At 44.8% G+C, this 19,211-nt stretch overlaps 1 protein-coding gene across 1 annotated transcript in view; it reads right to left on the bottom strand.

Moving 5' to 3' along the window:
• Nucleotides 1–19,211, bottom strand: part of TBC1D22B (TBC1 domain family member 22B) — a 63,222-nt gene that overhangs the window by 26,141 nt on the left and 17,870 nt on the right. Inside the window, exons 3-8 of the mRNA XM_007467285.1 lie at nt 15,978–16,285; nt 13,182–13,361; nt 12,576–12,646; nt 11,081–11,209; nt 9,761–9,826; nt 5,644–5,758 (exon numbers count right to left, since the gene is read on the bottom strand). Of these exons, the coding sequence (XP_007467347.1) occupies nt 5,644–5,758; nt 9,761–9,826; nt 11,081–11,209; nt 12,576–12,646; nt 13,182–13,361; nt 15,978–16,285 (869 nt within the window). The remainder of the gene's footprint in view (nt 1–5,643; nt 5,759–9,760; nt 9,827–11,080; nt 11,210–12,575; nt 12,647–13,181; nt 13,362–15,977; nt 16,286–19,211) is intronic.

The following is a 19,211-nucleotide window of genomic DNA, read 5'->3' as shown; positions in this document are numbered from 1 at the left end:
AACAAAGCTGCTATCAAAAAAAGAAAAAAATACCCCACCAAACTAATTTGTAAATTTACTGCACCTCCAATAAAAATTCAGAAGGGTTCCCTACAACCTGAATTTGGCAAGTTGATTCTAAAGTTCACCTGGAAGAAGGGCCAAGACAATTTTTACAAAAGGATGATGAAAGAGACTGGCCCTGAAATAATAATAAAACACACTACAAAGGTCAAAAATCCAAGCTGTTGGTACATGCATAGAAATGGAGATAAATGGAACAGAAATAAGTAAACCATATGAATAAAGAAATTTATATTATATTATGAAAAGGGATTTCATATGAGTGAAGAAAGGATGTACTATTTATAAATAGTGTTGAAAAAATGAACTATCCAGTTGGAACAGTAACTTTAAATCTCAGCCCCCACTGTACAGGAAAATAAATTACTAATGGAATTTAAAAAGCTAAATGTAAAATCAAAACCACAAGCATATTAAAAGAAAACATGGAAGAATATTCTTATAATATTGGGGTGGGGAAAGACTTCCTAAGCAATATACCGAATCTAAAAACCATAAAGGAGGAAGTATTTCCTTCATGTCCTTCTCACACTTTGCAATGACTTGTTTAATTTTTTGTGAGCCCCTTAACCCCTGCACTAGATGGGAGGCTCCATAAGGGCAGGGCCCACATCTGTTATCTTAGTCACTCTATCCTCTGGCACATAGGAGGAGCTCAATAAATACCTGTCGAATGGACAGATTTGACCACATAAAAATTAGGAAGTGCTACATTAGGAGACACAATAAACAAAGTTGAAAAGACAAATGATGGTCTGGGAGAAAATAAAAGAATTAGCTTGAACTATATAAAATTCCCATGGAGGGATGTGTCAAAAATGGTTGAATATTAGCAATTTCATGTGGTTTGACCTAATATTTTTAACACATAGCAGATGAAAAATGAATATATCTAATCCACATAAAGCTCTTACAAAACAAGACCAACAGTCCAATAGAAAAAACTGGATAGGACTTCCCTGGTGGTGCAATGGTTAAAACTCCGCCTGCCAATGCAGGGGACATGGGTTTGATCCCTGGTCTGGGAAGACCCCACATGCCACAGAGTGACTAAGCCCGTGCACCACAACTACTGAGCCTGCACTCTAGAGCCCACGAGCCACAATTACTGAGCCCATGTGCCACAACTACCAAAGCCCACACGCCCTAGAGTCCAGGCGTGGCAACTGCTGAGCCCGTGCGCTGCAACTACTGAAGACTGTGCACCTAGAACTCGTGCTCCTCAACAAGAGAAGCCACCGCAATGAGAAGCCCACACACCGCAACGAAGAGTAGCCCCCGCTCGCCGCAACTAGAGAAAGCCCACGTGCAGCAACAAAGCCCAAAATAAATAAATAAAGTTATTTTTTAAAAAACGATAAAACTGGATAAAAGAATTTTTTTTCTTTTAAGCCTACAGCACCTGGTATTCCCAGGCGGTCTCCCATCCAGGTACTAACCAGGCCCAACCCTGCTTAGCTTCCGAGATCAGACAAGATCGGACACATTCAGGGTGGTATGGCCGTAGACTGGATAAAAGATCTGAACAAGCAGATGACAAAAGAAACAAATGCTAATACACAAAAGATAAACCACCTCACTGATGAGCAAGTGGAAATAAAAATTGAAACACAAACCATGGTTTATTTGCCAAATTGGTGAAACACAGACTAAAATACCCAGTTTTGCTAAGGATGTGAAGAGTGCACTCAAACATTAGTGGTTGGAGTATAAACTGCTGTAAACCTTTTTGCAGTGTAATTTTGGAGTGGTATCTATTTGGCATGTTTTTAGGACTAGTAATTTCTGTTCTATGGGCTCTCTTTCAGGGAAACATGTATTTTAACACGAATGCATAAGAAAATATGTACAAGGATATTCATTGAAGTATTCTTTATAATAGCTAAAAATTGTAGATTATTTAAATGTCCTATTATAAAAGAATTGTTTACTATAGTAAAATTTGATGAAAGTAATTGCTGAAAGTGATGAGGTAGATCCATATGTCCAAACTTGGAAAGCTGGCCGGATATTTGTGAATGAAAACAAGCAAGATAGAGAAAAGTATGGATAAGTTTGATCCCAGTTTTCTGGATACAACAAAGAAAAATAATATATGCAGCTCTATCCACACACAGGAAAAGGACTGGAAAAATACACACCAAGAGGTCAATAGTAATTATCTCTTGGTGATGGGGCGGGTAGAGGTGAGGTAATAACAATTCTATATTGCTTTTATTTTTTTAAATAAATTTATTTATTTGTTTATTTTTGGCTGCGTTGGGTCTTCGTTGCTGGGTGCAGGCTTTCTCTAGTTGCGGCAAGCGAGGGCTGCTCTTTGTTGTGGTGTGCGGGCTTCTCAGTGCAGTGGCTTCTCTTCGTTGCGGAGCACAGGCTCTAGGCACGCGGGCTTCAGTAACTGTGGCATGCGGGCTCAGTAGTTGTGGCACACAGGCTTAGCTGCTCCGCAGCATGTGGGATCTTCCCAGACCAGGGCTCGAACCCGTGTCCCCTGCATTGGCGGGTGGATTCTTAACCACTGCACCACTGAGGAAGTCCTTGATTTTTTAAAATGAGTATGTACCTCTACTGTATTTTTTTTTTTTTTTTTTAAGAAAAGGAGCAATAAGAAATGTGCTGCCTGCTTTGGAGCAGAGAATGGAGAAGAGGGAGCCACTAAGTTGAGATGCCACCAATCTCTAAGTTGAGATGCCACCAATTCTTATAAAGAGCACAAGTATTTAGGTCAAAAGACCTAGGGTTGAGTTTGGGAAGCTCATTTAAAATAGGTTGATACATCTACCTTAAAGAGATATTGGGGGCTACTAAATGAAATCAGGTAAGTCAAAGTACTCTGCAAACAGTAAAGTGCTTTAAAAAATCAGGGTTATATTACTGGTTGGCCTGGCAAGTCCTAGTTTGAAAACTGGAAAAATAAGGGTTAAAGGTACAAACTCCTAAGGAAAAGAGACATGGATGGGAACTGATAGATTAAGAGAGACTTAAGAGACATATCAACCAATTAGTAGAATGTATGGACCTGATATGAACACTGATTCAAACAAACTGTTAAATATATTTACGGGAATCAAGAAAATTTGAATAGTGTTATATATTAGATTATATTAAGGACCTATTATAACTTTTTAGATGTAATAATTGCATTACAGCTGTGAGTTTTTTAATCATTATCTTCGAAAGGTACATATGGAAACATTTATGGATGAAATTATATGGTGCTTGACATTGAGATTTGCTTACTCACAAAGATGAGTGGGTGAAGAATGGACAGAGTTATGAAGTTGCATGGCAGGTATATAAGGATTTATGGTATTATTTTTTCTACTTGTACATATGCTTGAAACTGAAAAGTTTTTGTAAAAAAAGAATGGGCCCCACCTTCCTAGTTCTAGGAGGAGGTACCAAATACCCATCTGAAGTCTGCTACAGAGATGAAACTGAGTACAGCCTTACCAAGAAAGGCTTCCTTGCTGAGGAGGGGCAGAGAAGCCCATGCTTCACTGTGTAAACGCTGTGGGTCAGCAATGGTTTCACTGGTCAGCAGGTGAGACTGACAAACCAAACACCCAGATCAGAATGCAGTCATATCTATCAAAGAAAGGCAAAGTGGACTTCCCTGGTGGTGCAGTGGTTAAGAATCTGCCTGCCAATGCAGGGGACACAGGTTCGAGCCCTGGTCTGGGAAGATCCCACATGTCGCAGAGCAACTAAGCCCGTGCGCCACAACTACTGAGCCTGAGCTCTAGAGCCCTCGAGCCACAACTACTGAGCCCATGAGCCACAACTACTGAAGCCCACACGCCTAGAGCCCGTGCTCCGCAACAAGAGAAGCCACCGCAATGAGAAGCCCGCGCAACACAACGAAAAGTAGCCCCTGCTCATTGCAACTAGAAAAAGCCCGTGCACAGCAATGAAGACCCAATGCAGCCAAAAATAAATAAATAAATAAATTTATTAAAAAACAAAAAAGAAAGGCACAGTGCTTGGTGGGGCTGATGGTAGCAATGGGATGGGCACCTATAGAAGGTAAAGGAAAATTTGGTACAAAATATAAATGACAGCTAACAAGATAATTAATATCCAATTAGAACTGCAGCTGCTGAGGATTTCCCTAAATTGGCATAAAAACTGGCAATGTCAGCATTCAGACCTCAAATGTAGATTAATGAATGGATTAATACCTTCCTAGGCTCATCCTTGAATACCATTTCAGAAAAGTACTACTGCAAGAATCAACCCCCAAATCCCAACAGACCAGCTGCAACGCTCTTTAATAAAGTTAAACCACACAGAATTAAGGGGCCTCTGAAAACTGACCTATTAATGTGAGGGGAAAATGAAAGTTCTCCAGCAAAAGCTTTATTTATATGCTTTTGCTTAGGGTCACTGGACAGAGTGGACAAGAGTGTGACCCTTCCACGCTTACTCCCAGTTCTGCCCTGGCTGCTGTCACTTAAGGGGAACAAGGAATGGCATCATTAGGTTGCCTTACGTTTTGAGTAATGAAAAATAAAAAAGGCTGCCTCATGAAAGACCAAAACACCAGGCCTTTGAGTCCCACCAGAAAACCTGAATGAAAAGGATCAAGTGAGACATTTCTTATGCCCTCCCCTCCAAGGGGCTCCACTCCAGTCCCCTTCTCATAACCATCCTACCCCCTTCAATGGCTTTCTACAAAAAGAATAACCCACCACCCTCAGAGTCTGAAGAAGAGGGTTCTGGTCCTAGCCCTGCCACTAATAAGTAGGCAAGGAATCTCACAATCCATCTGTGAAATGAGGGGAGTAGACGAATAGTTTTCTAAAATCCTTTTCAATGTTCTTGTTCCCACATGAACTTCTCTTTGACTAAGAGAACAAAGCATCAGGCCATGACAGATAGGTTTTCCTATGAGTCTTGAAGCACAAGTGACTGAGGAAACCAAAAAAGTGGAGGATCCTCGAAGCCTTTTAAGACTCTGCCTGATTTAGGCCTGGCTGGAGCAGGTGGCTGGAGCTGTAAGAAAACCTAACTGCTGCCGTGACAGCGAATCACTCTGTTCAAAGTGACAAGAACCCAGTGGGGTAAGAGGTGAAGAAAGAGGAGGAGAAACCAAGGTCCCAGAGCTCTCCTTGGCCCATGCCATTACCTCCAGTGTGGGCTGGATTCTGGCACCTTTCCTGCTCTATACGTCCACATCCTGCTCCTAAGATACCACATGTGAAACTGAAGTGTGAAGGCCTAATGTATAATCTAAAATTCCAGCTTTCACAGATGAGGGCCTGCATTTGAGACGCGTTCAAAATAATCCAAAAGGAAGCTCAGTCAAACCATCAAACCATCTGTTTATGGCAAAATGTAAATATATCAATTTGGTCATTCTTTGGCAAAGGTCTTCTTAGGTGAGATCTGTGACCATCTCGAGAGAGGAACTCCCGGCTGCTTCTGCAGCTGCTGTTGAAAGAGGTTTAGCTGTGTATTCTAAAGCCACTATCTTTTTTTCAGCAAGACGTGCCCACTGGCTGCACTCTTGGGAAAAACAAACAGACCACAGATAAGAAAGAGTAATAGCTTGTTCAACTTGGTACTCATGCTTCTTACCGACATATTCTGAGAGGAAGACGACAAAGAACGGAGTGACCAGGTCATTAATTCCTTGGACATACCCACTGGCAGGGTGTCGGATGGCCCAAATAAATAGAATTCTTTCGAAGATCTAGGAAAATGAGAAAAAAAGACGACACGATGTTAAATCACAGGGATACTCTCCCTCCCTCCATTGACCTACCTCACAATTTAACTCAGCGTTGCTACAGAATTTGTAGAAAAAATTTTAAAATATTGTGGACAAAGGCAGTCTACAAATATAAAAAGTGTCTAAGACACTAACTGTTTTTAAACAGGGGTAGGTGCTTCTTGCCCTTTCTCTTTTCAGTATCTAGCCAACGTGATATAAAATTGGGAAACGCAAAGGAGAGTGACACAAATGGCTTAGAAAAAGGTTTGCTGTGGATGTCATTAATTCAGGCCACCATGCTCATTTGTAGATGCTGTTTCTCTATTTCCAGGAGCAAGATATCAGAATATCTATGTTCTGATACATTTTCTAAATCTCTTTCGGTCATTACAGGATTTAAAGAGGAAACGCCTTCTTTACCACACTCCCCTTTCTCCCTGCTGAGACGGAAGGAGATCTAGATCTGGATTTAGTTCTAACCCAGCTTGACTAGGAACCAGTGACAGACTCTAAATGCAGGAAGTCATTTCACATATCAGGATGCAACCCAGACGTTTACTGGGGACAGGAAGCCAAATAAATCAAATCCTATGGACTCCTACAGCCAGGAACTTGAGAACAGAGAAGTCAGCCAGGGCCTCCAAGGGGAAAGCCTCTGGGGTTAAGTACATTAGCCACAAGAGGGCAGAGGACTAGACTGGGGAGAAAGAAAAAATCTTTTTTGTTTTGGCCGCACTGCACAGCATGCGGGATCTTAATTCCCCAACCAGGGATCGAATCCGTGCCCCCTGAAGTGGAAGCACGGAGTCCTAACCACTGGACCACCAGGGATGTCCCTGAAAAGATATTTATGGTCCTTTTACAGAGTCTGGCCCTGTCACATTCTGTTACACTCCTCTCTGTTTTCACTATGCCCTTGGAGCTTTTCCCCTGTCTTCTCTCAGCTTGCTGACACTCATCCCCTGGCTTCATCCTGCTGACCACAACTCCTGCGCCCAATACATTCCTTAGACAGGCTTTGACTGGGCTGCCTCAGGTCTCTGAACCACACCAGAGGGATGACAGAGGTGGTAATGACTACACGCGGAGGGACAGGAGATTAGGGGCCTCCACAGCACCTGGCTCTGCAGAGCCCAGAGTCAGTCAGCTCTGCAGGCAGATTGAAGAGGCCCTCTCGGAGGTCAGGTGAAAGGGAGAAAAAACCTCCCATTGGGAAAGGTAAAAAGGAAGTGGTCGTTTGGTTTTGGAGTTGGTTAGCCAGTGTAGGAGAGACGTGGAGAATCTAGACACAATAAAGGATGTTTCCCAGCCCTTGTGTTGAGTCTGCCTTCCAGCTGGCAGAGAGAGCCAAGAAACACTCCCACCGTCAACACCCCTGCCCTCACAGGCAGTGAGAGCAAAGCGCAGCCTGGAAGGAGCTGGCCTCTGCCTCCACTAGATGGGCCCACTTGCTCCCCGGGGCTGAAGGAAGGGTGTGGCACCCTCATTTGTGTTAGGCCCAACACTCCAATGGGACCCCTCTTACATTCTTTGCTGCTAAATACCCTCCTCCCTCCCTTGAAACTGTGGCTCAAGCTAGACCCACCACGTTCAGGAAGACCTCAGAGTTCCCTGCTCCACTCTGTCTCCTCACACCTCCTGTGGCCTGTGTCTGTCTGGATGTCTCTGTTAAAAGCTCTTCCAGATCAGTCCTTCTGAAGGACTTATCAGGGCTTCTACTTCACACTATCAGCTCCTTGTGAATACACAAATCCCTGGTGACTGGCTTAAACAATGGCCAAGCGCAGGGAAGCTAACCATTCAGAATCAGGAGACCTGCAATAATCCCTCTCTAGTAAGCATGGGACAGTGCAGACACACTCACACTGTACAAGTGAAAATGCCAAAGAGATGGAAATAGATGAGCACCAAGCCTGGTTACCAGGGGAGACCATGGAATCTTCCGTACAGAAAAAGCCTGGGACAGTCTTGTCTACCTCGGAGACACCTCTTCTACTAGTGTGGGTAATTCTCACTTACTATAGTCAATTCTCAAGTACCTTTAGGTTTATAAAACAAGTCTTTCAATATTCAATGTTACTTAATTTTCTGCTCCTTGGTTAGCAATTTATTCTGTTTATGATAACTACAGTCTGCTAGATGGAAAGGTGATTCAAGAAAAATTGGGAAGACTACAGTTTGAATTTCTTTCTCTGTAGGCAGGTTCCACTACTAGGAGAAGCCTTTTAAATAAACTACTTTCCCTGTCTCCAAATTTAAAGTAACCATGCACAGGTAAGAGAGAAGAATCTGAACATCTTCAAGTTAAAATGAGGAATAAGCAGGGCTGAGCCATGGGAAACTGAACGGGAGACACAAAGGGATCCTGGGTGGCTTTTAGCTTCCTTTGAGCTGACTCTTACAGGTAAAATAATGGTGTCACCCTCAAAATCTTCTTTATGCTACTGGTAAGTTATGAGGGATCCCATCAGTAGACACATCTATATTTAAACAGAATTATGAGTATAATCTAAAGTCAAACAGAAATTATTTTGAGCATTTTTTTATCACATTTTCTCTATTATGAGGATGAGTGAAAATATAATTCAAAGAGCACTTACATCCAGTATCCTAGCTACTATGAAGCTGCAAAGGAAATCCCTAATCTTGAGGAGTTTATATCAATACTTACTGCGTGGTCAAAAGATTAACAATCCCACTGAAACCTTTCATGTGCTTTGCCAACTTGTTAGGTCTCAACATATCACTACTAATTTGACTTCTGGGTAGGTATCCAAAAGAATTTAAAACAGGGACTCAGATATTTGCACACCCACGTTCACAGCAGCATTACTCACCATACCCCAAAGGTGGAAGCAACTCAAGTGTCCAGTGACAGATGGCAGATCAACAATATGTCTTATACAAATATAATGGAATATCATTCAGTCTTAAAAAGGAAGGAAGGGGGGCTTCCCTGGTGGCACAGTGGTTGAGAGTCTGCCTGCCAAGGCAGGGGACATGGGTTCGTGCCCTGGTTCAGGAAGATTCCATATGCCGCGGAGCGGCTGAGCCCGTGAGCCATGGCCACTGAGCCTGCGCGTCCGGAGGCTGTGCTCCGCAACGGGAGAGGCCACAACAGTGAGAGGCCCGCATACCGCAAAAAAAAAAGGAAGGAAGGGGACTTCCCTGGCGGTCCAGTGGTTAAGACTCCGTGCTTCCTATGCAGGGGGCACAGGTTCGATCCCTGGTAGGGGAACTAGGATCCCACGTGCTGCGCGGTGCGGCCAAGAAAATAAATAAAAATAAAAAGGAAGGAAATTCTGACACATGCTACAACATGGATGAACCTTGAAGATATTATGCTAAGTGAAACAAGCCAGTCACAAAAGGACAAATACTGTATGATCCCACTTATTTGAGGTACCTGGAATAGTCAAATTCATAGACACAGAAAGTAGAATGGCAGTTGCTGGGGGATGGAAAGTTATTGTTTCATGTGTACAGAGCTCCAGTTTGGGAAGATGAAAAAAAGTTGTAGAGATGGATTGTGGTAATGGTTGAACAACAATATGAATGTAATTAATGTCACTGAACTGTACACTTAAAAATGGTTAAAATGGTAAATTTTGTTACGTATGTTTTCTACACACACATACACACACACCACTACCAGCTAGATAAAGCAGAGCAAACACAGGACTAGGAATTCTAGGGTGTAGTTTCTGTCTTCATTCTGTCACCAGGTAGACTCAAGATGCTAGGCAAGTCCCTTAGCCTCTCAAAGTGCTACTCAGCCCACAGGTTTGTTATGAGGATCGAATGAGAATGCATAAGAAAGTGCTCTGAAAGGACCAAAGCTCCATATGTGAACACAAGGTACTATCACGATTAGCCTTAAACCTGCCCATGCCTGGAGGGAGGGCTAAGCACACATACACACAGATGGTGCCACAGAAGGATGGGGGGAGGAGGACTGAGAATGTTGAGCACTTCCCTCACCTCCTGTACAAGTGGTTGCTGGAACAATGGAATGAGAGGATTCGTCCTTGGAATGTCGATGTGAATCTGAAAAAGAGAAGCCGTATCCAAAAACACAAATGCCAGTTTGTTCTTTTGAGAAGTTTATTTTCTTAGGAACCGGAAATCAAGGGAGTAAGAGTGAGAGCACAATTTATCTTTAGAAAGAATTGACTGACATACAAAAATAGTCTAGTTAAACCTACCTACCTGTGCATCTGGAATACATTCCCATGACAGCAATAGCTTTATGAACAGTGAGGAAACCTTCCCAAATAAACCACTTACACCAAACAGCAATAGGTTTCACAACTTAAGAGAATCACCCGCTTTTTTCCTATATTGTCTGGAATCTGTTTTACTCTGGGCTGGTACTTATTTAACAGGTATGATCAAAATGTGTACGCCTCTTTCAGATTCTTACTCAACAGTTCCCAAGAAGTAAAAGAGCTCTGAAAGCTGCAAAAACATGCCAGGATAGAGAACTAGAGGGAGCTGGCCTTTAATAACTGGCACTGAAAGTTCTGACTTCTGTTACCAAAGAAATCATGATGATTGGTTTTGGCTTCGGGATTTCCCAATGTCTAACAATCCTAAGGACTGTGCCAATAGCCGCAGAGCCTACTTCAATTCTTGGAGCTTGTTATCGACAGTTGCCTCCCCCAGTATTTTCCCCTCTGCAACCACGAGACTCCCCTTCACACCCTCCACCTTTCCGCAGGCTGTGGGGACCACTATGTGCAATGATAGAACACTCCCTGCTAAGGCTGCTGATGGCTACGGCTCCTGCAGACAGACAAACGTGGTTGCTAAAGAGGCACTGCAGCTGCCAGAAGGACACACTGATGTCACAGTCCAGAGGGACGGACCACAGAGTGAACTCATCTTTCAGCTTGTGTCCCATAACCCTTACTACTCTCTGTGTGGTCCGTGGACCAGCAGCAGGTGGCATCACCTGGGAGCTCATTAGAAGTGAAGGTCTCACCCCAGACCTCCTGAATTAGAATCTGCATTTTTCCATAATCCCTAGTTGGGATTTTATCATAATCCTAGGTGACGTGTACGTACATTAAAGTCAGAGAAGCACTGCCACTGACCAGGACCCCCCAGAATCTATTTAAAATGGCTAAGATAAGAGCTACTGAATTAGAAAGAGGGGGAGTAGTTCTGGGAATAAATTTAATTCCTAACCAGCACACTGTAGCCTGAAGACTTGGAAAACTCGCACCCCAAGTGCACTTCCAGGAGCCACACCTTAAGGTTATGACTAGTGAGCAAAAGGGCAGCAGGCGATGACTGTACCTGTCTGTAGGTATCCTGGTGATGTTCCTCATTTCGAGAGTCATAATACTGTTCAATGAAGCCAAAATACTCCTCCCGCTTCCGCTGCAAGGTCAACTTCCTCCTCTCGGTGTTTGCTGGGAGATAGCCCTGTAGACAGGACTGCTAGTCAGATGGGGACAGGCACTGGTTGGATGAATCCTTAATTTTTATTTTAGCCTGAGCAGTGGCTTGGAAACTATCAAAGGAACCGAAAGAAAGCTGCCAAGACACAAGCGTAAATCCCATCTTGGTTCTGGCCACCCAGTGTTTGCCCTCTCCTCATTCAATGAGATGCACATGTGGGCAGATGAAGCACGGCCAACCAGGGTTATTTACCCCTGCACCACGCTAGGAGCGGGTACTGCTGGAGCACTGCGGAGCTCCGGAGCTGGCACAGTAGAGAAGCAAACGTAGGTCAGTAGGAGGGAACTGGACCCGAGTCAGGACCTCCTGGGGCTGCATGTGCACGAGGCAAACCTTCCCAGGGTCACGGGGAGGTGGCCGCCTCTGTGGCATATCTCAGTGGTGTGCCACGTGAGTCGGTGCCAGTTACACATTCTTTTCTACGGTAACATTCAGAATTACCAGCTTAGGAACGTGAATGGAATCTGTGACACAGCAGCTGCAACGTCCAGACACAGAACTGCTGGCAGCAGCCCCCCTCCTGGCCCCAGCTCCAGGTCAACTTACATTCTTATCCCTGGTCTAGATCCCACTCTCAATTCTTACACCTCCTGTTCCCCTTCCATTCTCACCACATCTACTTCTAATAGCACTGAAACTTAGAAGAAGCAGGGGCAATGATTACACGGCTGCAAGGCTGGGGGTGGGGGCAGTCAGGAGAGAGCCGTCCTCTTGCAGGCAGCTAAGGGATACATTCCATAGCGATCAAGCGAGCAAGCGCCTGGAGAGCAGGGGCTGTGCCGTCTTCACTTCCCTATATCCTCACAGCACCTGGCACCATGCCTGGCGAACAGCAGGCCCTCAATAAATCCTTATAGGATTTACTGAACGAATGAATGAATTTTACAGGCTCAGGAAATCAAAGTGTTCGTATCACAGTGACAGGCACAGTGCTCCGTTACTTAGTGAAAGTGGGACTAGCGCAGGCTTCTGAGGGAGGCCCGTTTATCAACTCTTCACAGTTGCAAAGTGGGTTCCAACCACCTTGGTTATTCCTACTGAAAGAGGAGGGAAGCCCAGGGAACATGGGAGCCTGTTCAAAGAAGTGCTTCTCGTGCCGAGAAGGCGAGATCAGGACTATAGGCACAAACGTGTGCTCTTCATGTGTGGGAATAAACTCTCAAGAACGTGTTTCTTTATGCAAAGAAACAGGACTACGGTCCCACAGGTCTGCCACATCCGGTAGGACTAGAGAAGTCTACGGTGCAGGACTTATGTGACCAGACTAACCTCAGCAGGTAAGAAGGGCTGTGTGAGGCTCACGCTTCTCTACACAGTGGGTAGAACTCACCGACAGGAGTCTCCAGGTTACAGGCCGAACCTCCCTGGGAACCCCTGGCCAGCTACACTTCCTCAGTTCATCTGCAAATAGATAAAGGCTTTGTTGGATTTAGCCCTTCCCACAGATGCCCTAAGACAAGCCTCAGCCAGCGCTGCCTGGTGCCTCCCACCGTTCCAGTAGGACGATTGCCATCGCCACCGCCACCACTGCCGCTGCCACCACCGCCACCAGCTACCGACAAGCACAGGGAAAAAGCCCAAAACACAGCCCTGAGCAGCAAAGTGCTCTGCAGCAGTGATCCAGTCAGCTCAGAGATTAGAGTTAGAGGGGAAGAGAAAGGCCAGTAGGTGTGGATTTCAATAAGAATCACCTGGAGGTAGGGGAGACCAAAGCCAGAATAGCTACAGGCCACAGAATCCAGTCCCACCTCATTTGGTCCCTAATTCCTAGTAACATATTTCTGACTTAATACCTGCTTGTCACTTCAATGGGCACCAGATCAGGAGATGCTGGAAAAGTAAAAGAAGGAAGAATAAAGAGCAATAGCTTCCAGGTCTCTGAGAATTCCAGTCACCAAGAGGTCCTAGCTTTTGCCCAGGGCTCACGGGGACTCACCTAAGTCGGTGTTGTGGCTGGAGAGAAGCTGACGGAATTTTTCTAGGCGGGTTTTCTCCCGGACAGTCATCGGGGGTGCCCCAGAAGCGTTCTGGTCCGAGATCCGGGCAACAAGGGGGATGATGGGTCGGAGAGGGAGTGACTGCTGTTTGTGGAGTGGGTTCCTCAGGCATGTATCACCTGAGATAATTTGAAAGAGAAAGAGAACAAGCTGTGTGAAGAGCAAAGATTCTGAGAAACCTTAAACCTGACTGTTGAGCACTGGTCTCCTCCACCAGAGCTGCAGCTTCATGGTTTGTGCGCTGCCTGAAGGTGCTCAGTGTGGAGCAGCCAGGGGATGGAAACCCAGCTGCGCTCCATTCATCTGCCTGGGGGAAGGGCTGCGTTTTTATCATACATACCAAGGCACCTTATGTGCAAACAGAGACTCCAGCTGCGGTAGCAAATTTGACATCTTTTTTTGTGACTTCAGAGGAAAATCAATTGTTTTCTTTCTACCCCAACCTGGAACTTTTCTTGGTGCCTAACAGTAAGTTTTGGGGCAACATGGTCAAAGGCAGTGCTTGCTTTCCTTTTCCATGTCACAGAGCACAGAGAAAATGACACTGTAAAGCACACCGCAATGAAAGGAGGTGGCTGCTCTCCCGAAGCCCCAGCCCTAGCCAGCTGCCCCAAGGGCTGAGAGGGTCAATACCTCTGGCACAACTCTCACCTGTTCTTGGCCCACTAGTTGTGCTCTGCACACAGGTGAGAGGCTCTGGCCTAAGGCAGGTTCCTCTGGGCTCGCATATTTCTCACCAGCCAATCACATTTCTCTAATTGAAATAACAGGAACACAGACTCAAGCTGAACTCTGTGTCCAGTTCTAGACACTTCTAAACTAGATGGTAGGTAGAAGAAATGAGCAGTATAGGACTAACATTTATTGAACGCTTATTAAGGCACTGTGTTGGTCACAGTTATATATGACCTCTCATTTGATGCTTACAACGTACAGTAGGAATTTATCACTATTTTAGAGATTAGGAAACTGTAGCTCAGAAAAGTTAAGTAATTTGCAAGAGAGAGCTGAGATACCACCTTAGGTCTGCCTGACTCCAAAACCCTTATTTATTTTACTACCCCAAATGAAACTCAGTTTTAAATTCTGACTGTCCTTTCATGACTGTTTCATATTCTTTACATATTAGGGCCTTAAAAAGTAGTCGTCGTGGGCTTCCCTCGTGGCGCAGTGGTTAAGAATCTGCCTGCCAATGCAGGGGACATGGGTTCGAGCCCTGGTCTGGGAAGATCCCACATGCCGCGGAGCAACTAAGCCCGTGAGCCACAACTACTGAGCCTGCGCGTCTGGAGCCTGTGCTCCGCAACGGGAGAGGCCGTGACAGTGAGAGGCCCGTGCACCGCGATGACGGGTGGCCCCCACTTGCCGCAACTGGAGAAAGCCCTCGCACAGAAACGAAGACCCAACACAGCCAAAAATAAATAAATAAATTTATTAAAAAAAAAAAAAAAGTAGTAGTCACAACAAGAATGAAACAGTGAATACTCATCAACCAGCATGACAAGAAGGTTTACAGAAACAACTGCCACGGAGTACTTGGCTTGGATGCCTAGTGTTACACGGGGCCTAGAAAACGCAGACCACACGCTGCAGAGCTCAGACCAGTGTGCACTTTCGGAATCAGTGACTAACAGACAGATGCTCCCAGGAGGGAACCTCGTAACAGGAATGCTCTGGGAAGTCCTGGCTGCACAAGGGCAGCTCATTAGGGATTGTGGGGGGACCTTCCCTCACACTGGGACCCTGTGGAGACCCTCAATCACGTGTGAAGACACTTTCCACAGCCTGTAGCTGTGGCCACCTGGTCAATGGACACTGAATGCCTGTCCTGGGCATGTCATTGAAGGTTCGAGCTGGGGCCCGACCGAATCAGCCACGGAAAGTGACTATGGAATGATTTTAAAGGCCTTTCAGCCTAATTTCCTGACCACAACCTTAGTCTGAAACTGTAAAAGAAGTTCTCTTAGAACATGAGCCAGGACACGTGCCAAGGCTCTGACATTCTACTTTCTTTTCATCCTTTACCAGTCAGCTGTTTTAACTTTCATTAGCTTGAGGGCACTTCCCCCTCCAGCTCAGAATAACTGGCTTCCATAAAACCCTTCAGGGCAACATTAAATACAGCAATGGATATTTAAAAGAGTACACTGAGCATCCCCAAACATCTGATAAAACCACCATCATCTCAACCAGTTACTGCTGCCAGTTTCCTGAAAAGAAAGGGTATCTCCTCCCGCCCCACCCAACCTGGTGGGCAGGGAGCCATGACACAGGGACTCCGTCCCTCAGGAACAGGAAAAAGACAACCTATGCTAGTGGCTGTTGCCCACAGCTGAGGAGGTCAACCAACAGTGCCAAACATTTGTGAAATTCAGCCACTAACAACTGTAACTACATATAGTCAATAGTCTTCAACCTGACCAGGCCTAAAGCAATGTGAAGCAACCAAACCACAGAAGTTTTGGACCCCACCACAGGTAAAGGGAGAAGAGAATGGCAGGCAACACTCGGGTGTCAGGAAGTGAAACCCCGGGTCCCAGGGCCTGGCAGCCATCCAGGTGGGAGGAGTAAGTACAGCTTAGGACCAGTTAGGCTCACTGATGTCCCTCAGGCTTGAGCTCGCCTATTTATCATCCAGTGGAAGATCTGAGGGAGGCCCTAAAAAAAACTGTTTTTATTTAAAATGCACTCTGCTGAAGAGGCTGAGCCTAAGGAGGGAAGCTGGACAGACTTACTGGAATTTCTGGACAGCTGGGCGTCACTGCTGGACTTTATAACCTTGTAGCTGGCAGGAACATCGGATGTCGTTGACTGGGACCGTTCTGGTTTCACTCTCAGCTTGCTATGGTTTTCTAGCACTTGGGCAGCAGTTGCCAAAGCAACTTTTGAGTTCAGAGTTTGGAAAGAAGGGGAGGAAAAGTCCTCTTCCTCATCATCGCCAATGTCCCAAGCATCACTGGTGTTCCGGGCAAACTCATGAAAACTGGAGGCCTTCTTATTCTTCAGAGGAACCGTGCTGACTTTTGACCGCTCTTTAATGAAGCTTTAAGAAAGGAGACACCGTTACGAAGGAATGGTCTGACACATCTGACCATCTTCACTTGCTTAATATAATATTAATAGTATTATAAACTATCTCATGCACAATCATTACCTTCTTCAAACAAAAAATATCCATTTCCATTCCTCATCTGATGCATCCAGACCACCTCTATGCTGCAGAGCCAGACAAAACAAGGACAGCAACGCTCTCCAAATATTCCATGTGCTCCTCTATACTTTCCAGCCCCCCTGCACTTAGGTGATGCTATATGACAAGTTCTGGCCAATGGGCTAAGGAGAGAAGTGAGGCAGTCCCTTCGGAGCCAAAGTATAAAAGAACAGGTGTGAGTTCTCTGTAAGCTTTCTTCTATCATGACAACTCCAGATGGTGGCGCCTCCCTCAGCCTGGATAACAGAGTGACCACGTGGAGCAGAGCCTGCCCACCACACGCACCTGACTCTACTCTGGACAGGTGGTGTGAGTGAGAAATAAGCCTTTGTTGTGTCAATCCACTGAGATTTCAGAGTTAATCTGTTATGACAACATAACCTAAACTATTTTTTAAAGCAGGACATCAACTACTGGTAGAACAAGAGACAATTTTAAGTAGCCCACATGTATTATGAAACACTGAGTTCCAAAATGAACAAGCTGTTCCCTTTTTATTCTGTTAAAGTCCTGCTGCCCTTGAGGAGAGATCTGAGTTCGCTGCCACTCTGTCTTTACGACTATTTTTTAACAAAGTGAGGGCAGTCTCAGGATCAACATTTTGTAAGAAGAGAATCTGGCTTAGAATTTAATTAATAGGACTGTTTTGTGTTTCACTGTATTTATTTTTAAGGTTACTTTCTATTTTGGGCAAATGATACTGGTTTTCCACTTAGGGAACTAATAAGGTTTATTTTAAAAATAAATTAACTGAGTATATACGAGTTTATTTTTTCAAATGTATTTAATAAATAATAGCGTAGAACACAGCAAAAAAATCATGGAGACAGTACATGACTGAATAATAGAAATAAAGTGCACAATAAATGTAATGCACTTGAATCATCCCGAAACCATCTCCCCATGCCACCCCCCAGTCCATGGAAAAACTGTCTTCCATGAAACCAGTCCCTGGTGCCAAAAAGGCTGGGGACCACTGATGTAGACCTTTCCTACTTTCCTGCACTTTTCCTCTTCTTTTTTTTTTTTGGCTGCACCATGTGGATTGCGGGATCTTAGTTCCCTGACCAGGGATCGAGCCCGTGCCCCCTACAGTGGAAGCGTGGAGTCTTAACCACTGTACCGCCAGGGAAATCCCCCTGAACTTTTCCTCTCTGTGAACCCCCTAACGTCTGGGGGCCCTTATTCTGGTTCCAGGGGACTAGGTAGTTGGGACATTTCTAATTCAGTCTTAATTAGCATCCCTGAGGACTGGAATGCGAGGCATAAAAACATCATTAAAATGCCTGTTTCCCTCAGCAAGGCAGGGCAACTCTAGACTAAAAACAAGGCTCTGCTGGAAGAGCTGAAGTTCCCCCATTTCCCAGAGATGTTGGGTAGAGGTGGGTGGTCTAATACCCATCCCATCTCCCTAGATACGTCCAATAGTTATTCTGAAAGATAACTGTTCCTAACATTGATAAATACAGACTCGTAACTCATACAGCTTATCGGAAAGTCCCTATTATTAACACCAAAAAAGATATCACTGAGGCATATTTTCAAACACTAGTCTCCCACAAAGGAAAGGAAAATATATCACGCTATCACTCAGGATGCAGGAGATAACATAAGATTACAAGAAGTAACAGTTCAAACGTGAAGGAGGGCTTCCCTGGTGGCACAGTGGTTGAGAGTCCGCCTGTCGATGCAGGGGACATGGGTTCGTGCCCTGGTCCGGGAAGATCCCACATGCCACATGCCATGGAGCGGCTAGGCCCGTGAGCCATGGCCGCTGAGCCTGCGTGTCCGGAGCCTGTGCTCCGCAACAGGAGAGGCCACAATAGTGAGAGGCCCGTGTACCGGAAAAATAAATAAATAAATAAATAAATAAAATAACGTGAAGGAAACAAGATACCATTCTCCACCCACTAAATCAATAATGATTTAAAGATGCATCCTCTTTGGTGCTAAGGTGTAGTGAGACCAGCTCTCTAATACTGCAGGTGGGAGTGTATGTTGTACCACCTTCTGGAAAACAATCTGGCAACATACACACCATGAGCCTGAAAATGATTCATAATTTCTGACCATAAGAAAATAATCACTGAATCAAACAAAGGTGATCTAAAACAGTTTATAATGGTATTATTTATTTTGGTTAAAAACTACAAACAATATAAACATCTAGAAATTGCAAATGATGAGATATATTATGTTTCAGCCACCAGATGGAATGCTATACTACTTATCGAAAATCACATCTTGAAGGCTATTTAATAACACTAGAAAATGATCTCAATAAAGTGAAAATTGAACCAAAATTATAGATTTTTTATTATCTCTATATTTCTTAGAAAGTACATGCACAGAAAAGACCAGGAATAAAATGCATCAAAATGTTAACATTGCTTATCTCTGGGCTATGGAATTATAGGTGATAAATTTAATTTTTATACTTCTCTGAATTATTCATGTTTTCTACAATGAGCATATTATTTTTATTAATCACTGGAAAAGGTTGTTTTGTTGGCTTTTGTCAATCCCCAAAGTAAGAGTACTGAATGAACAATCAAAAATGAACAAGAGGGCTTCCCTGGTGGCGCAGTGGTTGAGTGTCCGCCTGCCGATGCAGGGGACACGGGTTCGTGCCCAGGTCTGGGAAGATCCCACCTGCCGCGGAGCGGCTAGGCCCGTGAGCCATGGCCGCTGAGCCTGCGCGTCCGGAGCCTGTGCTCCGCAACAGGAGAGACCACAACAGTGAGAGGCCCGCGTACCG

This window comes from Lipotes vexillifer, unplaced genomic scaffold (assembly GCF_000442215.2).
Source record: "Lipotes vexillifer unplaced genomic scaffold, Lipotes_vexillifer_v1.1 scaffold528, whole genome shotgun sequence".
Classification (NCBI taxonomy): domain Eukaryota; kingdom Metazoa; phylum Chordata; class Mammalia; order Artiodactyla; family Lipotidae; genus Lipotes; species Lipotes vexillifer.
The sequence above is the reverse complement of the archived record's forward strand: the minus strand, read 5'-3'. Positions and strand labels throughout refer to the sequence as shown.